At 35.6% G+C, this 17,650-nt stretch overlaps 5 protein-coding genes across 10 annotated transcripts in view; 4 read left to right on the top strand and 1 right to left on the bottom strand.

The window, feature by feature from the left end:
* lyrm5a (LYR motif containing 5a) overlaps positions 1–11,315 on the top strand; it is a 104,101-nt gene extending 92,786 nt beyond the window's left edge. Inside the window, exons 1-3 of one of the 5 annotated variants that reach the window (XM_079869916.1) lie at positions 10,367–10,466; positions 10,739–10,797; positions 10,988–11,315. In XM_079869916.1, the coding sequence (XP_079726042.1) occupies positions 10,753–10,797; positions 10,988–11,200 (258 nt within the window). In that variant the 5' untranslated portion in view covers positions 10,367–10,466; positions 10,739–10,752 and the 3' untranslated portion in view covers positions 11,201–11,315. Of the gene's footprint in view, positions 1–10,366; positions 10,471–10,717; positions 10,798–10,987 lie in introns of those variants that run through there. The other 4 variants (XM_079869915.1, XM_079869914.1, XM_079869913.1 and 1 more) reach the window with 4 other exon arrangements.
* Positions 463–2,364, top strand: rhno1 (RAD9-HUS1-RAD1 interacting nuclear orphan 1). Its single transcript, XM_079868843.1, has 3 exons — positions 463–592; positions 913–1,108; positions 1,202–2,364. Exons 2-3 carry the CDS (start codon positions 929–931, stop codon positions 1,859–1,861), a joined length of 840 nt encoding a protein of 279 aa, XP_079724969.1. The 5' UTR covers positions 463–592; positions 913–928; the 3' UTR covers positions 1,862–2,364.
* Positions 3,659–6,649, top strand: pex26 (peroxisomal biogenesis factor 26). Its single transcript, XM_079868515.1, has 5 exons — positions 3,659–4,036; positions 4,886–5,032; positions 5,139–5,461; positions 5,600–5,746; positions 5,838–6,649. Exons 1-5 carry the CDS (start codon positions 3,831–3,833, stop codon positions 5,939–5,941), a joined length of 927 nt encoding a protein of 308 aa, XP_079724641.1. The 5' UTR covers positions 3,659–3,830; the 3' UTR covers positions 5,942–6,649.
* On the top strand, positions 6,791–10,247 carry usp18 (ubiquitin specific peptidase 18). 2 transcript variants are annotated; one of them, XM_079869923.1, is made up of 10 exons: positions 6,791–7,064; positions 7,633–7,726; positions 7,822–7,958; positions 8,038–8,117; positions 8,217–8,351; positions 8,427–8,522; positions 9,268–9,417; positions 9,507–9,659; positions 9,747–9,781; positions 9,932–10,247. In XM_079869923.1, the coding sequence occupies exons 1-10, from the start codon at positions 6,989–6,991 to the stop codon at positions 9,987–9,989; spliced, it is 1,014 nt and encodes a 337-aa protein (XP_079726049.1). In that variant the 5' UTR covers positions 6,791–6,988; the 3' UTR covers positions 9,990–10,247. The 2 variants fall into 2 exon arrangements, with proteins under 2 accessions (XP_079726049.1, XP_079726048.1); XM_079869922.1 differs by having other exon boundaries at positions 6,798–7,064; positions 7,630–7,726.
* A 103-nt stretch (positions 11,316–11,418) lies between the features above and the next one.
* On the bottom strand, positions 11,419–16,962 carry slc5a8 (solute carrier family 5 member 8; the record flags this gene model as incomplete). The annotated part of the gene is made up of 15 exons (XM_079869911.1): positions 11,419–11,529; positions 11,635–11,723; positions 11,811–11,914; positions 11,983–12,182; positions 12,991–13,077; positions 13,159–13,226; positions 13,323–13,432; positions 14,049–14,137; positions 14,260–14,389; positions 14,497–14,637; positions 14,713–14,867; positions 15,309–15,376; positions 15,619–15,670; positions 15,756–15,821; positions 16,621–16,962. 15 exons carry the CDS (start codon positions 16,960–16,962, stop codon positions 11,419–11,421), a joined length of 1,812 nt encoding a protein of 603 aa, XP_079726037.1.
* Positions 16,963–17,650: the final 688 nt, after the last annotated feature.

Below are 17,650 nucleotides of genomic sequence, written 5' to 3'. Positions count from 1 at the left end.
TTTCTACTGTGCAGTAAGTTATATTCCTTTAGGGGGCGATCGGCGGCCCGGGTGGACAAATTCTAACATTTTCTTCTATTGAAACATTCAACAATTTTATGAATTTCTACCACATTTGTTGGATAGAAACCTGCTACCGCAATTTAAAAAAGCCTAATCCAATAATCACAAACAAATGTGACTGATCCGCTGAGAAAAGTAACACAGTTTATGTAGTCTGATCTATTTTTGGTCATATCTGATTAATATTTCGTCGGTCTGGTCAATATTTTACACACTGATTAAAAATAATAATGGACATTTAAAAAAGCCCACAATAAAGAATTTAAATATACTAAATACTATTTGGACTAATCCTACTTGACAAATCAAAACAACATCCGGGCCACTAAGTCCCGCCTCTTGTGGTATTCCATTATTAGGCTAGCTAACGTTCAAGCCACTTCTAGTTCTTCTGTTGGAGGGACAGGACTGTGTGAATGGGGGATGGACTTTCCCCACAAACACAACGACGGTTTATCAATCTCTTCGTCAAATTTACATGGTCCAAAGAAAAAATACAATGCGAATGAGAAGAAATACAAAGCGATGCGTGAGTATCGTCTAAGGTTTCATTGCATGCCATGTATTTTATCCACGTGCGAACTTTCTCTATAGTTCAAACTAAGTGTCGCAACCACCATCATTGACTGTATGTCGAGGGACAATGCATGAAACATATGATAACATGCTATTTTTGACGTTTTGCATGAGTATTAAGGCTTTTAAGGTCCCTAAATGTTTTATTTGTCAGTATCTGTCTTACAAGGTGTCTCCCTGCTTGACACATTGAATCGCACTGTCGGAACAGTAGTAGTAGTAACATTAGTAGTTTTCTCTGCCTCATGTGATATTGTTTTCATTTTAATCCAGCATATCATGTCTTCTAATGCCACGCACTTCACATAAGAAGAGACTGTTAAACCCGCACAAGTCTCAGCTGTTGTTTGTAGAGGCGCCCATCAATGGACCAAAGCATGAATATGGACCACAACTACGGAGTGCCATTCATCCCAGGTCATTTATATCTGAAAAACAACAGCAAAGTGGTGCACCATGTACCTCTTGGGTATGTGCATGCTTTGCAACCCTTACTTTTATGTTATGTGTTGAGTGAAGACTTTTTTTTTTTTATAAACTGATGCATATTCTTTGTTTATAGGTGTCTCCACAGTTTAATTCACTTGAGACCACAACGGTTAGTCGAGGGAAGAGAGCTAACCAGGCAGCTACGAAAATCACAAACAAGGTGTCAGTTTTGGGTTTACCTCCGGCTAGAAAAAGAAGGGGCTGCAAATATACTCCCTTGTCCTTTGATGCAACCACAGGCCGTGAAAACCTTCATAGTTCATGGACGAAGAATGATAGGCTCGTTTCTTCAGACAGTCATCAAAAGGAACTTCAAGAAACCTCAAGAAGAATTCAGTTTTCTCGAAAAGGGGTGGAGAGGAAGATGGCTGGACGGATTACATCTGCTACCTCCAGGCGTAAATGCGTTTCATTCCGTATAAATGGAAATGGAATGAATAAAGATTCCATTCACACACCCAACACAAGCACAGTTCCAGAACCACCAAATGTAGAGACGCCAGAAATGCCACACTTTTCCAGCACTTCTCCAACCAATGTTCAACATCTCCTTTTCTCCTCAACTCAGGCAAAAACTCCTCCACGAACTGAGAACACAAGCATCCTGGTGAAGGACACGCCTGAGAAAGACTATGGGCTGAGGGTAACATGGAGACGAAGGAAAGGACTGATGAAATTATTGATTGACAGAGGTCAGCTGCTTCTGACAGATGCAGAAATTGCCAATGAGTGAAGATAGACCATGAGACCAACCGAAATAGTACATTTTTTATTTGTTTTGTTGTCAATACTGAGTTGATAAGATTTGGGAAATCGTGACTTACAAATGTGATAATTTAATATATGGACACTTTAGAAGTGAAGAATTAAAGATCTAATTTTGACGTCCCCAGCCTTATTTAATGGAAGCACCTTTATATTCTTTTGGACATCAGTGTATTATTTACTTGCGTTATTTTCCAAATGCCATTTGTATACATTTGTGTGTGCAAGAATAATCTTCAATATTTTTCTATTATCAATATTTTTGTTAAAGGAGAAAGTCTAAAATGTATTTATAAAATATATAACAAATTAGTAAAATATCAGATATAAAAAAAAATTGGTATACATAATTACCCTGCTTCCATTTGTGATATTTCACAGTCTTGACATTTAAAGGGGTCATGACATAAGAAATCAAATGTACCTTGAACTTTTGACCAACTTCATAGCATTAAAACATCCTGCAAGTTTAATATCATAAAATGTCTTTATTATAAACAAAGCATTTATTTAATTAAGCTAAAAAAAACCCCGCTTGTTTTGATATTGAGTAATCCATGACGTCAAATACATTTGCATATGACTACATCCAGAGCAAGACATTGATGAATAGTTATACATCATCACCCATTTGCATTCAGTCATTTAACGACATGACATTTATCTACACTTGATATGAGCGTTGTCACATTAAAATCAAATAGAACCTATTATAACCACTGACGCTGTCTACACTGGATGCAGTATACAGATGCACGTTCAGTTTCTGACATACTTCACCCAATTGAGTCTGTCGACAGGACAAATGGATGAATGAAAGAACATTTGCTTTTGCTTTTCCAGTTTAAACAGCTTGTTTGCGTCAGTACTGAGTCAGACTTCACAAGGATCCCAGCATCAGAAACAAGTGGATGGTTTATTTTAATGGCTTCTTGGATTGCGCGGAGCATTTTGTTTTGTAAACGAGGCACAGTGTAATGGAGAATTTGAAAAAAAACTTGAAAGATGAAACTATTGGATCTAAAAACAGCTGCATCACAAACCGTAAGTAAATGATTTCATAATGCTTTATCTTTAAATTATGGTTTAATATGGATATTTTCAAAACACTCGCGTGCAATAGCAAGTTCATACTGTTTCCTATAGCCAATCATAACAGTGGCCGTTAACTGACGAGACTTAAAGGAGAAGTTCACTTTTAAAATGAAAATTCTGTCATCATATACTCACCCTCATGTTGTTTCAAAGCTGTATGAATTTCTTTCTTATGCTGAACAGAAAGGAAGATATTTAGAAGAATATCAGTAACCAGACAGTTTTTGGGTCCCAATGACTTCCATAGTAGGAAAAAAATATACTATGGAAGTCATTGGGACCCAAAAACTGTCTGGTTACTGATATTCTTCTAAATATCTTCCTTTCTGTTCAGCATAAGAAAGAAATTCATACAGCTTTGAAACAACATGAGGGTGAGTATATGATGACAGAATTTTCATTTTAAAAGTGAACTTCTCCTTTAAAAGAGCCATGCCTTAAAAACGGATCATTTCAGACATAACATAAATGAACCTCCTGGAATATATTAAAATAATTTTAAAATACCCATGTCATGACAACTTGAATTGAAAGATAGATTTCATGTATTTTTTAAAAATCGTTTGTTATTATTATAATTTTTTATTCGCTATTATTACTGTTTTGGTTTTGGTTTTTGTCGATTTTTAACATTTTAGTAATTAACTTTTAATTTGACGGGCATTTTCCCAGTCCTCCATTGCGGAAGTGGCGCTGTGTAACTGTTTTTGTTTACAGACTGGATATGATCCACGTGTAGTATTTAAATGAATTAATGGCATTGAGAGTTGAGATTGGATTATTCCAAATTATTTCTTCGATATTAAGTCTGTAATGCACTAAAAGCTCAATAGCAGTCCGTTATGAGGAGCAGTTCGTCCGTGTCTCTGGCGGGCGGTCGTGGTTCGGCCTCGGTTCGGCTGGTCAGCCCACCTGCGTGTCCTTTTGCCTCTCCGGTGGACGCTGCCGTTGAATATTTAATGGTAAAGAAAGACTTTCAGGCTGCTCTGGACACATGCGAGAAAGGGCTTGAGAGTTTGGGCTCTTCTGCTGAACAGGAGGAAAACTGGTGAGCAGTACTGGGGTAGATGACGGTCCTTACAAATTGTAGATGGTTAACGTTACTGATTCCAAAATTAACGTTACAAAAATTGTTGTTAATAGTAACGTAATTCATTACATTACACATTTAAACCAGGTAATATAATCTGACTACTTTTAAATTACTTTTGACCTTATCACATTCATTTTGAGTAAGAGAAGTTTGTAGCCTACCATATTGGTTTAAAAATACAAAGAGAAAGAAAATATATTTCTTTCTTTGTTATCAACCTAATTAAGTGCATTAAATATTACATTCCTTCAAGGTTTCCCAGACTGGGTTCATGATGGAACTGCAGGGGGCAAAATAAAACACTTACAAACACTTGCTTTTTTGGTTTACCAAAAAAACATTAACCGATATCAGAGAACCATGAACTTGATTTTATTATTGACCTAACTTATTAATTTAAAATATCAGGGGGTAATTCATGTAAATGTATTAGGTTAGCTTAATAAGAGGTTCAGCTGACAAAAATATTCGGGAATCCCTGCATTTCATGTAAATATGAAATGTGAATTTGTGGGGTTTTTTTTTTTATATGTTTGAAAGACAAAAGACAGTAATACATGGTTATTACTCACCATGAGTGATTATTCTAATAAAAATTAATGTGTTTGTCAGGAGTTGATTAGATACTAATGTTTTAAAATGTAATATAATCTAATTACAAGTACTTACTTTTTGGAATCTGATTATATAGCCAGCACTGCTGTCTGCTGGGGGAGTTAAACTGACTGTTAACAGCTATTAACACACTATGATGATTCATTCATTTACCATCTTTAATCTCATACTACATTTTTGTCCCCACAGCTTCAAGTATGCAGAGCTGAAAGCAGCTTTGACAATAGTGGGGATTCAAGCACTGGCTGAGCTCAATCAGTGGCGTGGAGTTCTGTCATGGGTTTTGCAGCAGTATGGAGAAACAGAGAAAATTCCTGCCAAGATTATTCAAATGTGGTAAAATGATTAGCAATTTAATCTCACAGATAACATTAAATAGCAGTTTGAATGTGGGTGAAGTACCACAAGATAACTCCTAATGTAGATTAACTGTGTTTCACAGCATTCTGCTCTATGTGAAAGTGGGTGAACAGGCTGTAATGAAGGATGCGGTCTGTGATTGGCTGCACTGCTCCGGTAACATGACCCAATCAGGCTTCAGCACTGTGGCTGAGCTGTATTTTCTCCACATACTGGTTCCGATGGGTCACACGACTGAAGCTCTGGAAATGCTGGAGAGCGATGTGGGTCGGGTGGCATTCAGTGATGAACAGAGACAAGCAGTCTGTAGTTTAGTAGACATTCACAATGAGAAAAATGCAGCATCGTCCAATTCAAATCCTGAATCTGTAGCAGTGGTGGCAACAACTAGTGTTTCAGAAAAAGGTGATTTACATTTTATTTATTTATTTTGGAGTCAAAATGCTATATATATATCTAACAAATTCTTTGCAATATATTTAATTTCATTTTTATTGTAGAATATTCTTGCAAATAATGGATTCAACAATGTGTTATTGACAGAGAGATCAAACCAGCGACTGAACTCTATAATGAGGCTGTTATACAGAGGTCTCTCAGTAGCCAGTGTGAGAATTAGATCCATCTCTCTGCAAAGAGTTTTTCTGGCTTTAATGTTGCTGTATCTTCTTCTCGTCCGTATAGACCCAGGTAAGAGACCTCTCTTTATGCAGTGCATTCTTAATAATTACTCTGATAATGACTGACTATAGCCTGTTCTGAAATAATGCTCTGCTCTCAGCTCTTCCCTCAGCTTTCCCATGGTTGCTCCGGCTGCATAGACTCCTTCAGCAGACGTGGAACACTATGTTTGGACCTTATTACAGAGCCAACAACAGAAGTTAGAGTTACTGGAGTTGAACTGTTGAAATGTTGCCATCCAAAATTGTAATACTTTATAGATCCTGTATTTGCACAGTTTGTTGGTGAATATAGTTATATTATAGATAAATCAATTAATTATATCAAAGATAGTGCTGATAGCCTTTAGAGAAATATTTAATTCAGATCACATGTAATTTAATTATTTAATAAAATGTATATGTGAATATATGAGTTCCTGTGCATCTGTACTTGTACATGCAACTTTAGTGAATATATAGTCACGGTTAAGACTTAAGAAACTGTTAATTAAAAGTTGATTAATATGTACTTTTAAAATGTTATTTTATTTAATTAAGAATAAGAGGTTTATGTATATTAAACTATAAATAGCCTGTATCTAAAAATGTGTATTAGAATTTCCTGATATTGATTTTGGAAATGTAATAGTGATTAATGTTTGTTAATAATAAAATAAAAGTTGGTTAACAACAAGTGACCAATGAGGTTCCATTTGATCACTTTAGTTAACTACATTGACATGAACTAGCAATGAAAATAATTCTAAAGCATTTATTAACCTTAGTTAATATAAATGTAAACATTACTAATATATTAAAATCAAAATTTGCTTCTTAATATTATTTCAAAATTATTCAATGATCTGACATGAAATAACAATTGTATTTTTATGAACTAGCGTGAACTAAACGAATAAATACTGTGACGTATATATAGTTCGTTATGTATTGTTAGTTAACTAACATTTACTAATAAGACCTTATTGTAATCTGTTAACAAAAGTTGTTTTAAAATGTTGCCTAATCATGTATTCTAAACGTGTTAGTTTCGTACTGTGACAGAAACTGACGCGTGAATTGAAACTGAAAGTAAACTCAGTCGTTTATGTCTGAAACTCGACTATATGCTACGAGTAAACCGGGAGCTGAAGTATCTTGAGGAAGGTAAATATTGCCTAAGCTTAGTTCAATTTAGTTCAATAAACTAATGCGCAGTTTAACGCTAACTGTGTCCACCACTGAGAAGCTGTCACACTGTTTACGTTTGTGAATGGGAGAGTTCTGGAGTAAAATGGCTTATCGACTATACAGCCGCTCCTCATCATACAGCTATTCCAGGGAATATGGTAAGTCAGCTGAGCTAACAGCAAACTCGCATTAAACCACACTCAAAAGAGATTTGGAATTTAATTTGCTTTTTCATTACTTATAATGGTTAACGAAGTGCCGGTTTTGCTGTTAAAAACGCGAATAGGGTTTTCTTTTAAAGGGATAGTTCACACTAACATTAAAATCTGTCGTAGCCTAATTTATATTTACCCTCAAGATGTTCCAAACCTGTATGAAGTTCTTTCTTCTGCTGAACACAAAAGAAGATATTTTGAAGAATGTCAGTAATCAAACAGTTGGGCCTCATTGACATCTATAGTATTTTTTCCTTACTATGAAAGTAAAGGCCCAGCAACTGTTTGGTTACCGACATTCTTCAAATATCTTCTTTTGTGTTCAGCAGAAGAAAGAAATTCATACAGGTTTGGAACATCTTGATGGTGAATAAATGATGAGTGAACTAACCCTTAAGTGTTCTTAGAACTGTAATTCAGTCTCCTGTCCTGAACCATTTTTTAAGTATATGCACTGCAGAAACTAATGCTGGAACAAAATGATCTTAAATATGATTTGTTGTTTCAGAAGTGAGGGGCCTTTTGAACTACAGTCTGTCCTGTTGTGTTAATTCTCTGCTTCAGTCCTTCTCTGCCACCACTGAACTACTGGACATACTGAACAAGTAAAGCTCCTTTATTTATTGATTATGCTGCACACTTGAAAACTAGCCATACTAAGACATGCTAAATCATTTTAAAAAACGCCTGTCATTTAAAGATGGTATCCATCTGATGAGACTGAACAGAGTAACGTCCCACACCGGTTAAAGAATGCCCTGCTAGCCATGAGGGATAAATCACATCCTGCTCCGCACACAGACTTCCTGGACAGCCTCTACCGTCACGCCATCCGACGTAGGCATCATAATATCACCCTAAAATTGTACTTATGAAAATAAGTGTCATTCTGAGTGTATTCTGTTTTGTGCTGTAGAAGGCACTCAACAGGATGCGGATGAAATATTCCACATTATCCTCAATCTCATCCAGAAACAGATTCCTGATCTTTGCTTGGTGGGTTTGCGTTAAAAATGAGGTGCACATATGTTGTTTAGTGTGAACTGTGTAAATGAGAATATTCAATTCTATATGTTAATGTCTTCATCCTTTCAGGCTCAGGAAATCCGCAGTCTCTATGAGATAAAGGTGGAGACACAGGTGCAATGTTCACAATGCTCATTCATTCAACGAGAGCCCAGCTCTCTTTTCAGCCTTCCTTTGGCGATCCGCGAAAGTGAAAACACCCTGGTAAACAAGTTAAACATTCATCAAATATATTTTGTCAGTACATCAGTAACATTGTATTGTTCTTATGTTCTTCAGGAGCGCTGCATAAACTCTTATTTCCAGCTTCAAAACCTGGAGAATGGTGAGGAGCACTACTGTAACCAGTGTGAACAGAAGCAGCCGTCCACTCATGTGTGTGCTTTTAGTTTTTTTTTTTGTCATTATCAAACTGTATAATATTTCGTAATGTACATTTTTGACAGTTTAGAAATGTTTTATGTTAGCAGGTAACGGAAGTTGCAATAGTCTTTTCTTCTCTATTCTGACATACAGTATATCCAAGTGAAACAACTTCTCGAACAAGAAAAAAATATAGGGCAGGACTGGATCTTGTCCACTAATTGTTTGGATGGTAGTGGTTTGCTATTGGTCAATCTCATGTGATTGACAGGTTGTCACGCTCTCACGCCATTAAACACATCATCAGAGAAGAGTAGAGTTACTTTAATTCTGATTAAAGATTATGAATGAACATGAATAATTATAAAAAAAATGATGTGCACAGATCATTAATCATTTACAATAAATTATGTAATATTCCATAATAACAAAAGAAATTTATATTTCCTGGTTGTTTTATGCGGCAATACGGCAATTTCAAGTAAGACTTTAGGTTGCACTTTATTTTACAGTGCGTGCACTTACATGTACCTACAGTGTACTTAGAAAGTACTGGATAATACAAGGTAGCTACATGGGTTAAGGTTATGTTTGGTTCAGGGTTAGTACCTTATTACTCAGTTATTGCAATTCATATAATAAGTACATATAAACAATAAAGTGCTACCAGATTTTAAATTAATTTCAGCACACGAAACAATGCATGACTCTTTTGAGTTAATTGTTATATTTTCTGTTTTGTTTTTTTGTCATGTAGGGACTTAAACTCGTCTCATTGCCTCTGATCCTGTGTGTCCACTTGAAAAGATTCAGAAATGATCGTGGCTTCACCAGGAAACTCCACAGCAAAGTCACCTTCCCTGATCATTTTAACACAGGCATTTTTGCTGCAGGACAATTGGAAAATGCATGTGTAGTATTAGTATATATTTTGTAAAGATTAATAGTCATAATAATAATTGTATATATGCTTAAATTGTTGTATCCTTGTTTTAGGTTGCGAATGATTCTCCCAGGGCTGATGAGCATTACAGTCTCTATGCAGTAATAGTTCATATAGGAACTGCTATGTCTGGACACTACACTGCTTTCATCAGGCCAACTCAAGACCAGACGTGGTACTATGCTGATGACAGTTGCGTGCAACCAGTAAGAGATAGAGACCGACAAGAAACAGAAGGATCTGAACTAGATATGTATTTTGGTGTAGTAATTATTTTCATTCATTTGTCTCAGGCCACATGGGCAGACGTGCAGAACACATATAAAGGGTAATTCTTGACCTATATAGCCTACTAGTCATCTTGTCAAAGACACTTGTGTGCAAAAGAGAACAACAAAAACACAGATCTGCTAAATAATTATTACTTTATTCACTTTGCAACATCAGTTTTTGATTATAATTTTGTGTACCGTTCTAGATACAGCACGGCCTACTTGCTTCTGTACAGGAAGAAGAGCTGCAATTCATCTGGATAACCGTTGGGAACACTGCAGTACTGTTTTCCTTAATGACAGGACACTATATGGTTTAATGCAGAGAATATTCCAAGAATAGGACCAAAGTCTATTTATATTTTGTGTATTATTATGATATGAAGAGAGGTGTGTAAGGAAGAAGTATATTCTCATGTTGATTGGGGTTTATGTAGGACAGTATTTTTGGATCTGATTAAGTTATTTTGGAAGTGATTATATTGTGGTGTTTATGGATATTGTTCAATAAAAATATAATTTAAAATAATGTTGCCTGTGATCTCAAATTCTTGCTGAAGACATAAAAACACGGAATAAAAATAAATTCGAGTTAAATGACTTTTATTTTGAAAAATGCGACCTGGCTTTTATTTTGAGAAGCAGCCATCGCGCTTCCAGGGTCCTCCAGACTTATTTTGAAAGCATCCATGTCATGGCATTTCCCCCGCACGTCCTGGCAAATACCTCTATCATGATCTTGTAGGTGAGCAAACACTGTAATAAAGCAGCCTATTTCTTATAGAAAAACTTACCCAACTTAACATTATGTTTTCCCCTCAGTACGTCGGCATTTAGTACCCTATTAACGTATAACTTACCATAACCGTACAATATAAATGCATAGACTGCAAGGGGAATTTCAGTCCACATTCTTGTGTGTAATTGTGTGTTGCAGGCTATTGGATATAATATATTGTTGTGTATTATTGTTTGTTCTTCGTCTGTTTTAGGATTATTCTCAGGACCAAGAGTGAGAGAAGTTAAAATGACTAATCCACTGAGAGGAGAGGTGATCAGATTGTACAAAAATGTAAATATCATCTTCTGACAGTTTCCTTCTGCTTTCTTGTAACATCTGATCTTTATGAAATATTGGTACTTAAAGTCATCTTTTTAGACACAACATTGCATGGCAGCAGAGTCACAAAATAAACAAAGAAGATGTGTAAAATTGTAATAATGACTACCCATTGCTTTGGTTATTAATTTATTTTCTGCAGCTTTTGTATCTTGGACGGGAATATCCAAAAGGCACTATATACTTCAGGGAGCGCCTTAAAGCCGCTTTCATGAAGAACAAAGACGTCACCGATCCTGAGAAAATCCAAAAGCTGATTGACCGTGGAGAATTTGTGATCAAAGAACTCGAGGCACTTTACTTCCTCAGGAAATACAGAGCAATGAAGAAACGCTATTACGAACCAGAGCATTAATCAATGATGTTTTCTGTCACAAGTGCCAGACTATGTGTCTCAAGTTTTTGAAAATCTGTATATGATGTGTTGCACTATAACAGATTTGGACATAAACGTTTCTTTTTCACTATTACTACATCTTTGTTACATTTAGCTGTTTATTGTAATGAAAGTGACATGTTTCTTAATAGGTATGTATGTATGTTTATTTAAAGACCTTTCAGTTTAATGGTGTTTTAAGGAAGTGTTTGAGTAGATAACTCTACATCACAGAAAGCGAGGTTGGTTTTTCCAAAAGATTTCTCCAGCTCCCGCACAAGGTCAAGCTTGCCCGAACTGCCGGAAACCTTTTAGTGCAAATAATTCAAAATGGAAAAAGTTATGGGAATAATGTGAGTATATATGTCAATTTATGCATATATACACACACACACAATAAAATGTATACTCACTTTTTCTTTAAATACATTGTAGGCTTTGTAGCAGGTGAGGTCCTCTTTTGATAGCAGGAGTCCAGGCTGCAGTTTCGTCTGTCTGCCCCCTTGGAGACACAAATTTAGAAAACATCAGTTACTCTGAACAATGACAGCATTATGCAGAGTGCTTCACATGTCGGAATGTCTCATACCCGAAAGTATGCTGATAATAAGCCCTACGGCGATGACTGTCACAGTCCCCAATGGGCCGAAGTACAGGTATGAGAGCGAGTACCAATTATCAGCCAGGAAAGGCCTGTTGAGAAATGGATCTCGTTACATATCAGCCAATAGATTTTGGCTCTAATGATTTTCACAACCCACCTTTGTAGATTCTTCCCTTTCATTATGAAGTCGTCCATGTTTGCAGTCCAGTTAGTGCCTTCTGGTGCCATTGAGAAGTTGCAGCCGTGTGTCATCAGAGGCAACGGTCTGCTGTTCTCTGGTTGTGGAGGGTATATCTGTGCTCCAATGCACACCCACAGTGACAGTGCCAAACCAGACAGCAGCCCTGCCAAACCTCCCTAAAACAGACACTTTCCATTGTAATGACCACTATATTTTTGCATTTTATTAAGAAAATGCACATTAGCTTGATTTTTATTGCTTTTCAGGGTTTCTTTAGGTCTTTCAAAGGTCTTTAGTCTAAATTCATCCTTACACAAATTAAGTTCTTAAAAGGTCTTAAATCAGAGGAGAAAAGGTTAAGGCCTTAGTTCAGGACTCATAAACATTGCCTTGGAAAAAACATTACTGGTGTACATCTTGAAACAAAACAATGGCACTGACATATTTTAAGATATGTCAGTGCAAACTGCTTTCAGTTAAAACGGCTCAGACATGCATTTTAGTCTGGGACTAGCTTTAAGCTTTGTCTGTGAAACCGGGGGGAAATGTTCTTTACTTGGTCTTAAAGAAGTCTTAAATTTACCTTCATAAAACCTGTTTTTTCCCATCACGTATTTTAATAATCACCATTAATTAGTATCATTCAAATGCTTAAACATTCGGACATTGCTTTACCATGGAAATTATACTTTAAAACTTTTTAGCGTGCTCAACTTCAAATTTGAAACACAAATTGGTTAGACATATAGCTTGGATTTTCTAGCAATTTTAGAGTCAAATAAATTATTAAAGCATTTACATTTTAAAATAGAAATGTTTAGTTCAGTAAACAAACTTCTATAACTTTTTTTTTTTTTTCACATTGAAAAGAGAACAACCTAGGTCTGTATTTCAAAACTTCATAAATTATAACCAAGCCTAGTTCAGATCTACGTTCAAAAAAGAGGGGTGACGTTTATCGGGTTAAAATCTAGCCATAATAACCTTTGTGTTGGCGCATGAAAACAGGATGCCAAGAGAAAAGAGGCCCAGTAGAGGTCCGCCAATCACTCCTACAATACTAATAGTGGCCTGTTGAGGGACAAACAGACAAATTAGGGTTATGCCATCATTTGCCCTGTAATTTTCACATATAATTCATCAGTAACCCACCTGTAGCATCCCTCCCATCAAAGATGCAAGACCAGCCATTCCAATGCACACGGCACCATAAAACACACCTGTGATTAGGAAACATCATCTAGTTTAGTAGTTGGAATCACTGATTATTTGTTAATGAACTCTAAATGAAGAATATAAATGATAAATTTGCTCACTCATGCCCTTTGAAGCCCAGGATAGCTGTCTCTCTGACAGACTGAGGTACGGACACATCAGATCTGTAATAGTTACCGCAGCCAAAGCATTTACACTGGAGGAGACTGTACTGTAGATAATAAATATAATACATGCTCAAGAAATGCTAACGTGAAGCATTTGGTATGGGCGTTGAAAGCAATTATCACTTAACACACCCACATGCCTTTCATTCTTGCATTAAAGTGAGGTCTCATTTGTTAACATTAGTCAATGCACTGTAAAACAAAGATTGTGTGCATTAGCTAACATAAACTAACAATGGGCAATAGGTTTAAGTTTTATTGCTTGTTCATGTTAGTTCACAGGGCATTAATTAATGTTAACAGATACAACTTGTTAAAATTAACATTAACCAAGATTTATAAATGCTGTAGAAGTATTCGTTGCTAGTTCATGTTAACTATTTTACTCAAATGAGTGTTTTCATTATGACTTTTTAATTTTCATTCTGTTCCCTCACAACAAAACTATTGTAACATTTTAGAAGAATAGCTTGAGTGATATAGTTTAATGGTACTTTGTCCTTTTTGAGCCATATTTTCATTATATCGCAAAGAGCTGCTTGGACATTCTGCTAAATGTCTTCTTTTGTCTTCTACAGAAGGATATAGGTCTCGAACGACATGAGGGTAAGTTAATAATGATGAAAGTACTTTTTTTTAGGTGATCTGTAAAGAACAAACCTTAAAGTGCCACTATATGCTGCTGCCACGAACAGTCCTGGCAGACCAGGGTATTCGCTCAGGATGTCCAACACCAGGTATGGCATAAGCTTATTGTATATTATTGAGAGAGACATTGATGTTGCATATTGATTGGTAATAGCATCAATATTAACAACATGCAAAGATTATAATGTTGTTACATTTGAGATGCATGTGGTTTGTGGCGTACCTGGTCTTGTGCAGACACCTTATTTGCTGTCCATGGATCACAGTTTTTATAAACGGAGTATAAACACAAGCCACAAAATACTGAGCATAATGAAATAGCCCAGAGAGACACTAAATTAATGTATAAGGCCCTGGATAGCGACAAAAAAACACACACACACACACACACAAAAGGTTCAATTACACATTGCATCTCTTTCAGTGTGAATCCAAGAATTATTTTTTGTGCAATGCTCACATTTTGGCATGGAACAGGGACTTGCATGATATGTATCTCTGTACTTGAGCTTGATTGATGCCATAGACGCTGGTCCAGAGGAACGTCCCTCCTATTGTGATGCTCCAGAATGTGTGTCTCCTCAGAGGGTTTGGATCGAAGCTGAGAGGGTTGGTCACAACATGAGAAAGAGTTTAATTATGCATTCCTGTACCTGTCAGTCATGTTACAACTTACTCCCATAGGTTAAGCCGGCCGCCCTGAGCGGAGTCACTGATGATAGTGGAGATCCCGCCCTGCAGAAGCACTGATTGGACGATGACAGCCAAAAGACCAGCCAACATGATGCCAACCTGGAACACGTCTGTCCACACCACCGCCTTCAGACCGCCCTGCAAAGGTAGAGACAGTTCTATATCAGTGCATTTCAGCCTTTTTCACTCCAAAGCCGCAGTTGTCCGCAACAAAAATTTGAAGATTCCGTGACTTTTACAGTTGTTTTTGTTAAGTAAATAAGGATTATGGATAAGTCTATATTATCAATGAAAATAGAGTAAAATACCTTTTGAAAGTAACTTGATGCTTCAAATAAAGAGTGTATCAATAACATTGTTACAACAGTAGGTGGCGACAAGTGACTGTTAAAAATTGTCATTGAATCATTCATTCAAGAGATTCGTTCAAAAATGCTGATTAATCCAGTAATGAAACAATTGAAGTCTTTATGAGCGAGTCATTGAATCATTCATTTAAACGGTTTAAAAAATACTACTAATAATTTTAAACAAAACAAAAAATGATTCGATTCGTGCAGTTCTCTTTTACTAACTTACTAATGTACAGTAGAGAGTGCAGACGACTCCAGTCGACATGACGGCACCCCAGAGATCCACACCTGTGACTGAGACAAGAGAGAGAGAGGAGAGAGTTCACTTGACCATAGAGTGCTGCACATTATCAAGCGTACTTGTTACACCATGCACTCCACAAATAATGCAGTTTGACTTTACACTCTTAAAAGATCAAAGTTCTTTATTGGCATCTATAATTCCATGAATAATTTCCATTGCACAAAAGGTTTATAGTGAAAAAGGTTCTTTAGATTATCAAAATGTTGTTTATATTAAGAAATAATGGTTTTACCTTGGTTTAAAGCCAATGCTGGAGCATAAATAACCAGACCAGTGTAAAGTACCTGAGAAGAGATGAAAAACACTCTAAACTACATTAAGTTTACTGTATGATTTAGTGAGACTGATAATAGTAAGAAAAACACTCACTGTCTGAATAATAAACAGGACTGTCCCAAAAAGTCGAATTACTTTATTGTAACGCATCTCCAGATACTGCAAACAGAGGGGGGAAATTAAGTTACATTGAACTTGCTTTTTCATATGAATGAATGCATTATTGACACATTTTAACATCATTAATATGTTTTATATTTTTTATATTAAATACATTTACTATTTTAGATCAGCAACAGTATTAGTTTAGGTTTTGTTTCAGCTTTTATTTTTATATTTTTAGTTTTCATGTTAATTTTAGTTTTTAATTTTTAGTCATTCCATTATGTTTTTTTTGTCATTTTATTAGGTTTAATTAGGTTCAAATTTATTTTTATTTCAGTTTTAGTTTTGGTTAGTTTCAGTTTTTATTTATTTCCAGTTCATAATTTTAGTGTTTTAACTTAACCTTTTTTCAGTTAATTGTCAGTGCAACATTTCATTTTTATTATATTTGAGCTTTATTTCAATTAACAGAAATGTTTTTGTTAGTTAATGATAATAACCCTGATCATTAATATGTTTTATCTTTAATATATTCAATAAAGTTACCATTTTTAAACACCAATGTTGTTATTATAGTTTTCATTATATCTTTATTAATTTAATTAGCATTTATTGTTATATTTTTAGTTTTTGTGTTAATTTTAATTTAATTTTTAGCAATTGTGCTTTTGTAATTAAAAAAATGTTCTTACATTTCTAATTTTCATTTAGTTTAGTTTTTTTTCCAGCTCCATTTTAATTAACATAAATGTTTTTAATCTGAGTTTTTTAGTTAACGATAATAACCCTGAATTCAGCAATAAAAGGTGTTTATGCCAAATTTTCCTTCCAGTTCAGTTTTCTCTCATCTCACCTCATAGGTGCTGGTTATACCCAGTCTGTAGAAGATTGGCAGGAAGATCTCAGAACTAACAGCCACCATCAGAACATAAGAAAAGCAGATGAGGATGAAGATGGCTCCGTACTGATACACCTCTACCGGGGTCCCCAGAACGGTGATGGCCGACATGAAGCTGGCCGTCAGGGACAGGGCCACTGGTACCGCCGTCATACTCCGTCCGCCCACCAGAAAGTCTGCGGAGCTGCTCTGACCTCCTCCGGCGAAGGCGTAATACACCCCGATGCCTGCTGAGACGACCAGCATTAAGGTGAAGACCACATAGTCCCACACACTGAAGGAGGGTCCACTTGACATCTTGGTGCACGTCTGAATGTCTGATATTAGGTCAGAGATGAGAGTCTGAGGAGCCTATTTGCAGTGCGGTCAGTCAGAGAGAGTGTGATTGTTCCTGGAGCTGCATGCTTGTCATCATCCCACCCGTATCATATTCGTTCCTACTTACAGCATTTGGGCTGGAATGATTTTTTTTTCTCTGTAATTAGATAATGTGTTTATTCTTGTGTGTGAGACACAGAAATAGAATTCACTCCCTATTTATTACAACAAATGCAGCCTAATGTTATTAACCTTATTAATCTTTGTATGTATATGTATAGGTTAAAGTAATACAACTTCGGTACCTATGTATATATATAAAACATTTGGTATTTTTTATATTTTTAGATATATATTTCTGTATTATACATCATTCAACTGAAAACCATTGGTAGACCAGTGTTATTTTAGTAGGACAGTGAGATGATATAGTTTTTATTGATATTTTGAATTCAATTTTATGTTTATGTTTATATTTTCCATTTTCATTTTAACTTCAGTTTAAGTTTAAAAAATGTAATGTGTTTTTATAAAATGTATTTTTTTTATTCATCAAGGTAAACTAAATAAAACAGGAAATGTTGCCTTGTCCAGTAGCTGAAATAAAATAAGGTTTTTTTATATATATATTTTATTTTATTTTATTTCGTTTATTTTATTTCAAGCA

This window comes from Squalius cephalus (assembly GCF_949319135.1).
Source record: "Squalius cephalus genome assembly, chromosome: 4".
Taxonomy (NCBI): domain Eukaryota; kingdom Metazoa; phylum Chordata; class Actinopteri; order Cypriniformes; family Leuciscidae; genus Squalius; species Squalius cephalus.
The sequence above is the reverse complement of the archived record's forward strand: the minus strand, read 5'-3'. Positions and strand labels throughout refer to the sequence as shown.

Excerpts from the sequence above, each read along its gene's own strand:
- pex26 (XM_079868515.1), top strand. The coding sequence starts at position 3,831 with ATGAGGAGCAGTTCGTCCGTGTCTCTGGCGGGCGGTCGTGGTTCGGCC. Across the intron at positions 4,037-4,885 it reads GCTGAACAGGAGGAAAACTG|CTTCAAGTATGCAGAGCTGA; the intron begins GTGAGCAGTACT and ends TTGTCCCCACAG. Across the intron at positions 5,462-5,599 it reads AACTAGTGTTTCAGAAAAAG|AGAGATCAAACCAGCGACTG; the intron begins GTGATTTACATT and ends TGTTATTGACAG.
- rhno1 (XM_079868843.1), top strand. The coding sequence starts at position 929 with ATGCCACGCACTTCACATAAGAAGAGACTGTTAAACCCGCACAAGTCT. Across the intron at positions 1,109-1,201 it reads GTGCACCATGTACCTCTTGG|GTGTCTCCACAGTTTAATTC; the intron begins GTATGTGCATGC and ends CTTTGTTTATAG.
- usp18 (XM_079869922.1), top strand. The coding sequence starts at position 6,989 with ATGGGAGAGTTCTGGAGTAAAATGGCTTATCGACTATACAGCCGCTCC. Across the intron at positions 8,352-8,426 it reads GCGAAAGTGAAAACACCCTG|GAGCGCTGCATAAACTCTTA; the intron begins GTAAACAAGTTA and ends TATGTTCTTCAG. Across the intron at positions 8,523-9,267 it reads AGAAGCAGCCGTCCACTCAT|GGACTTAAACTCGTCTCATT; the intron begins GTGTGTGCTTTT and ends TTTGTCATGTAG.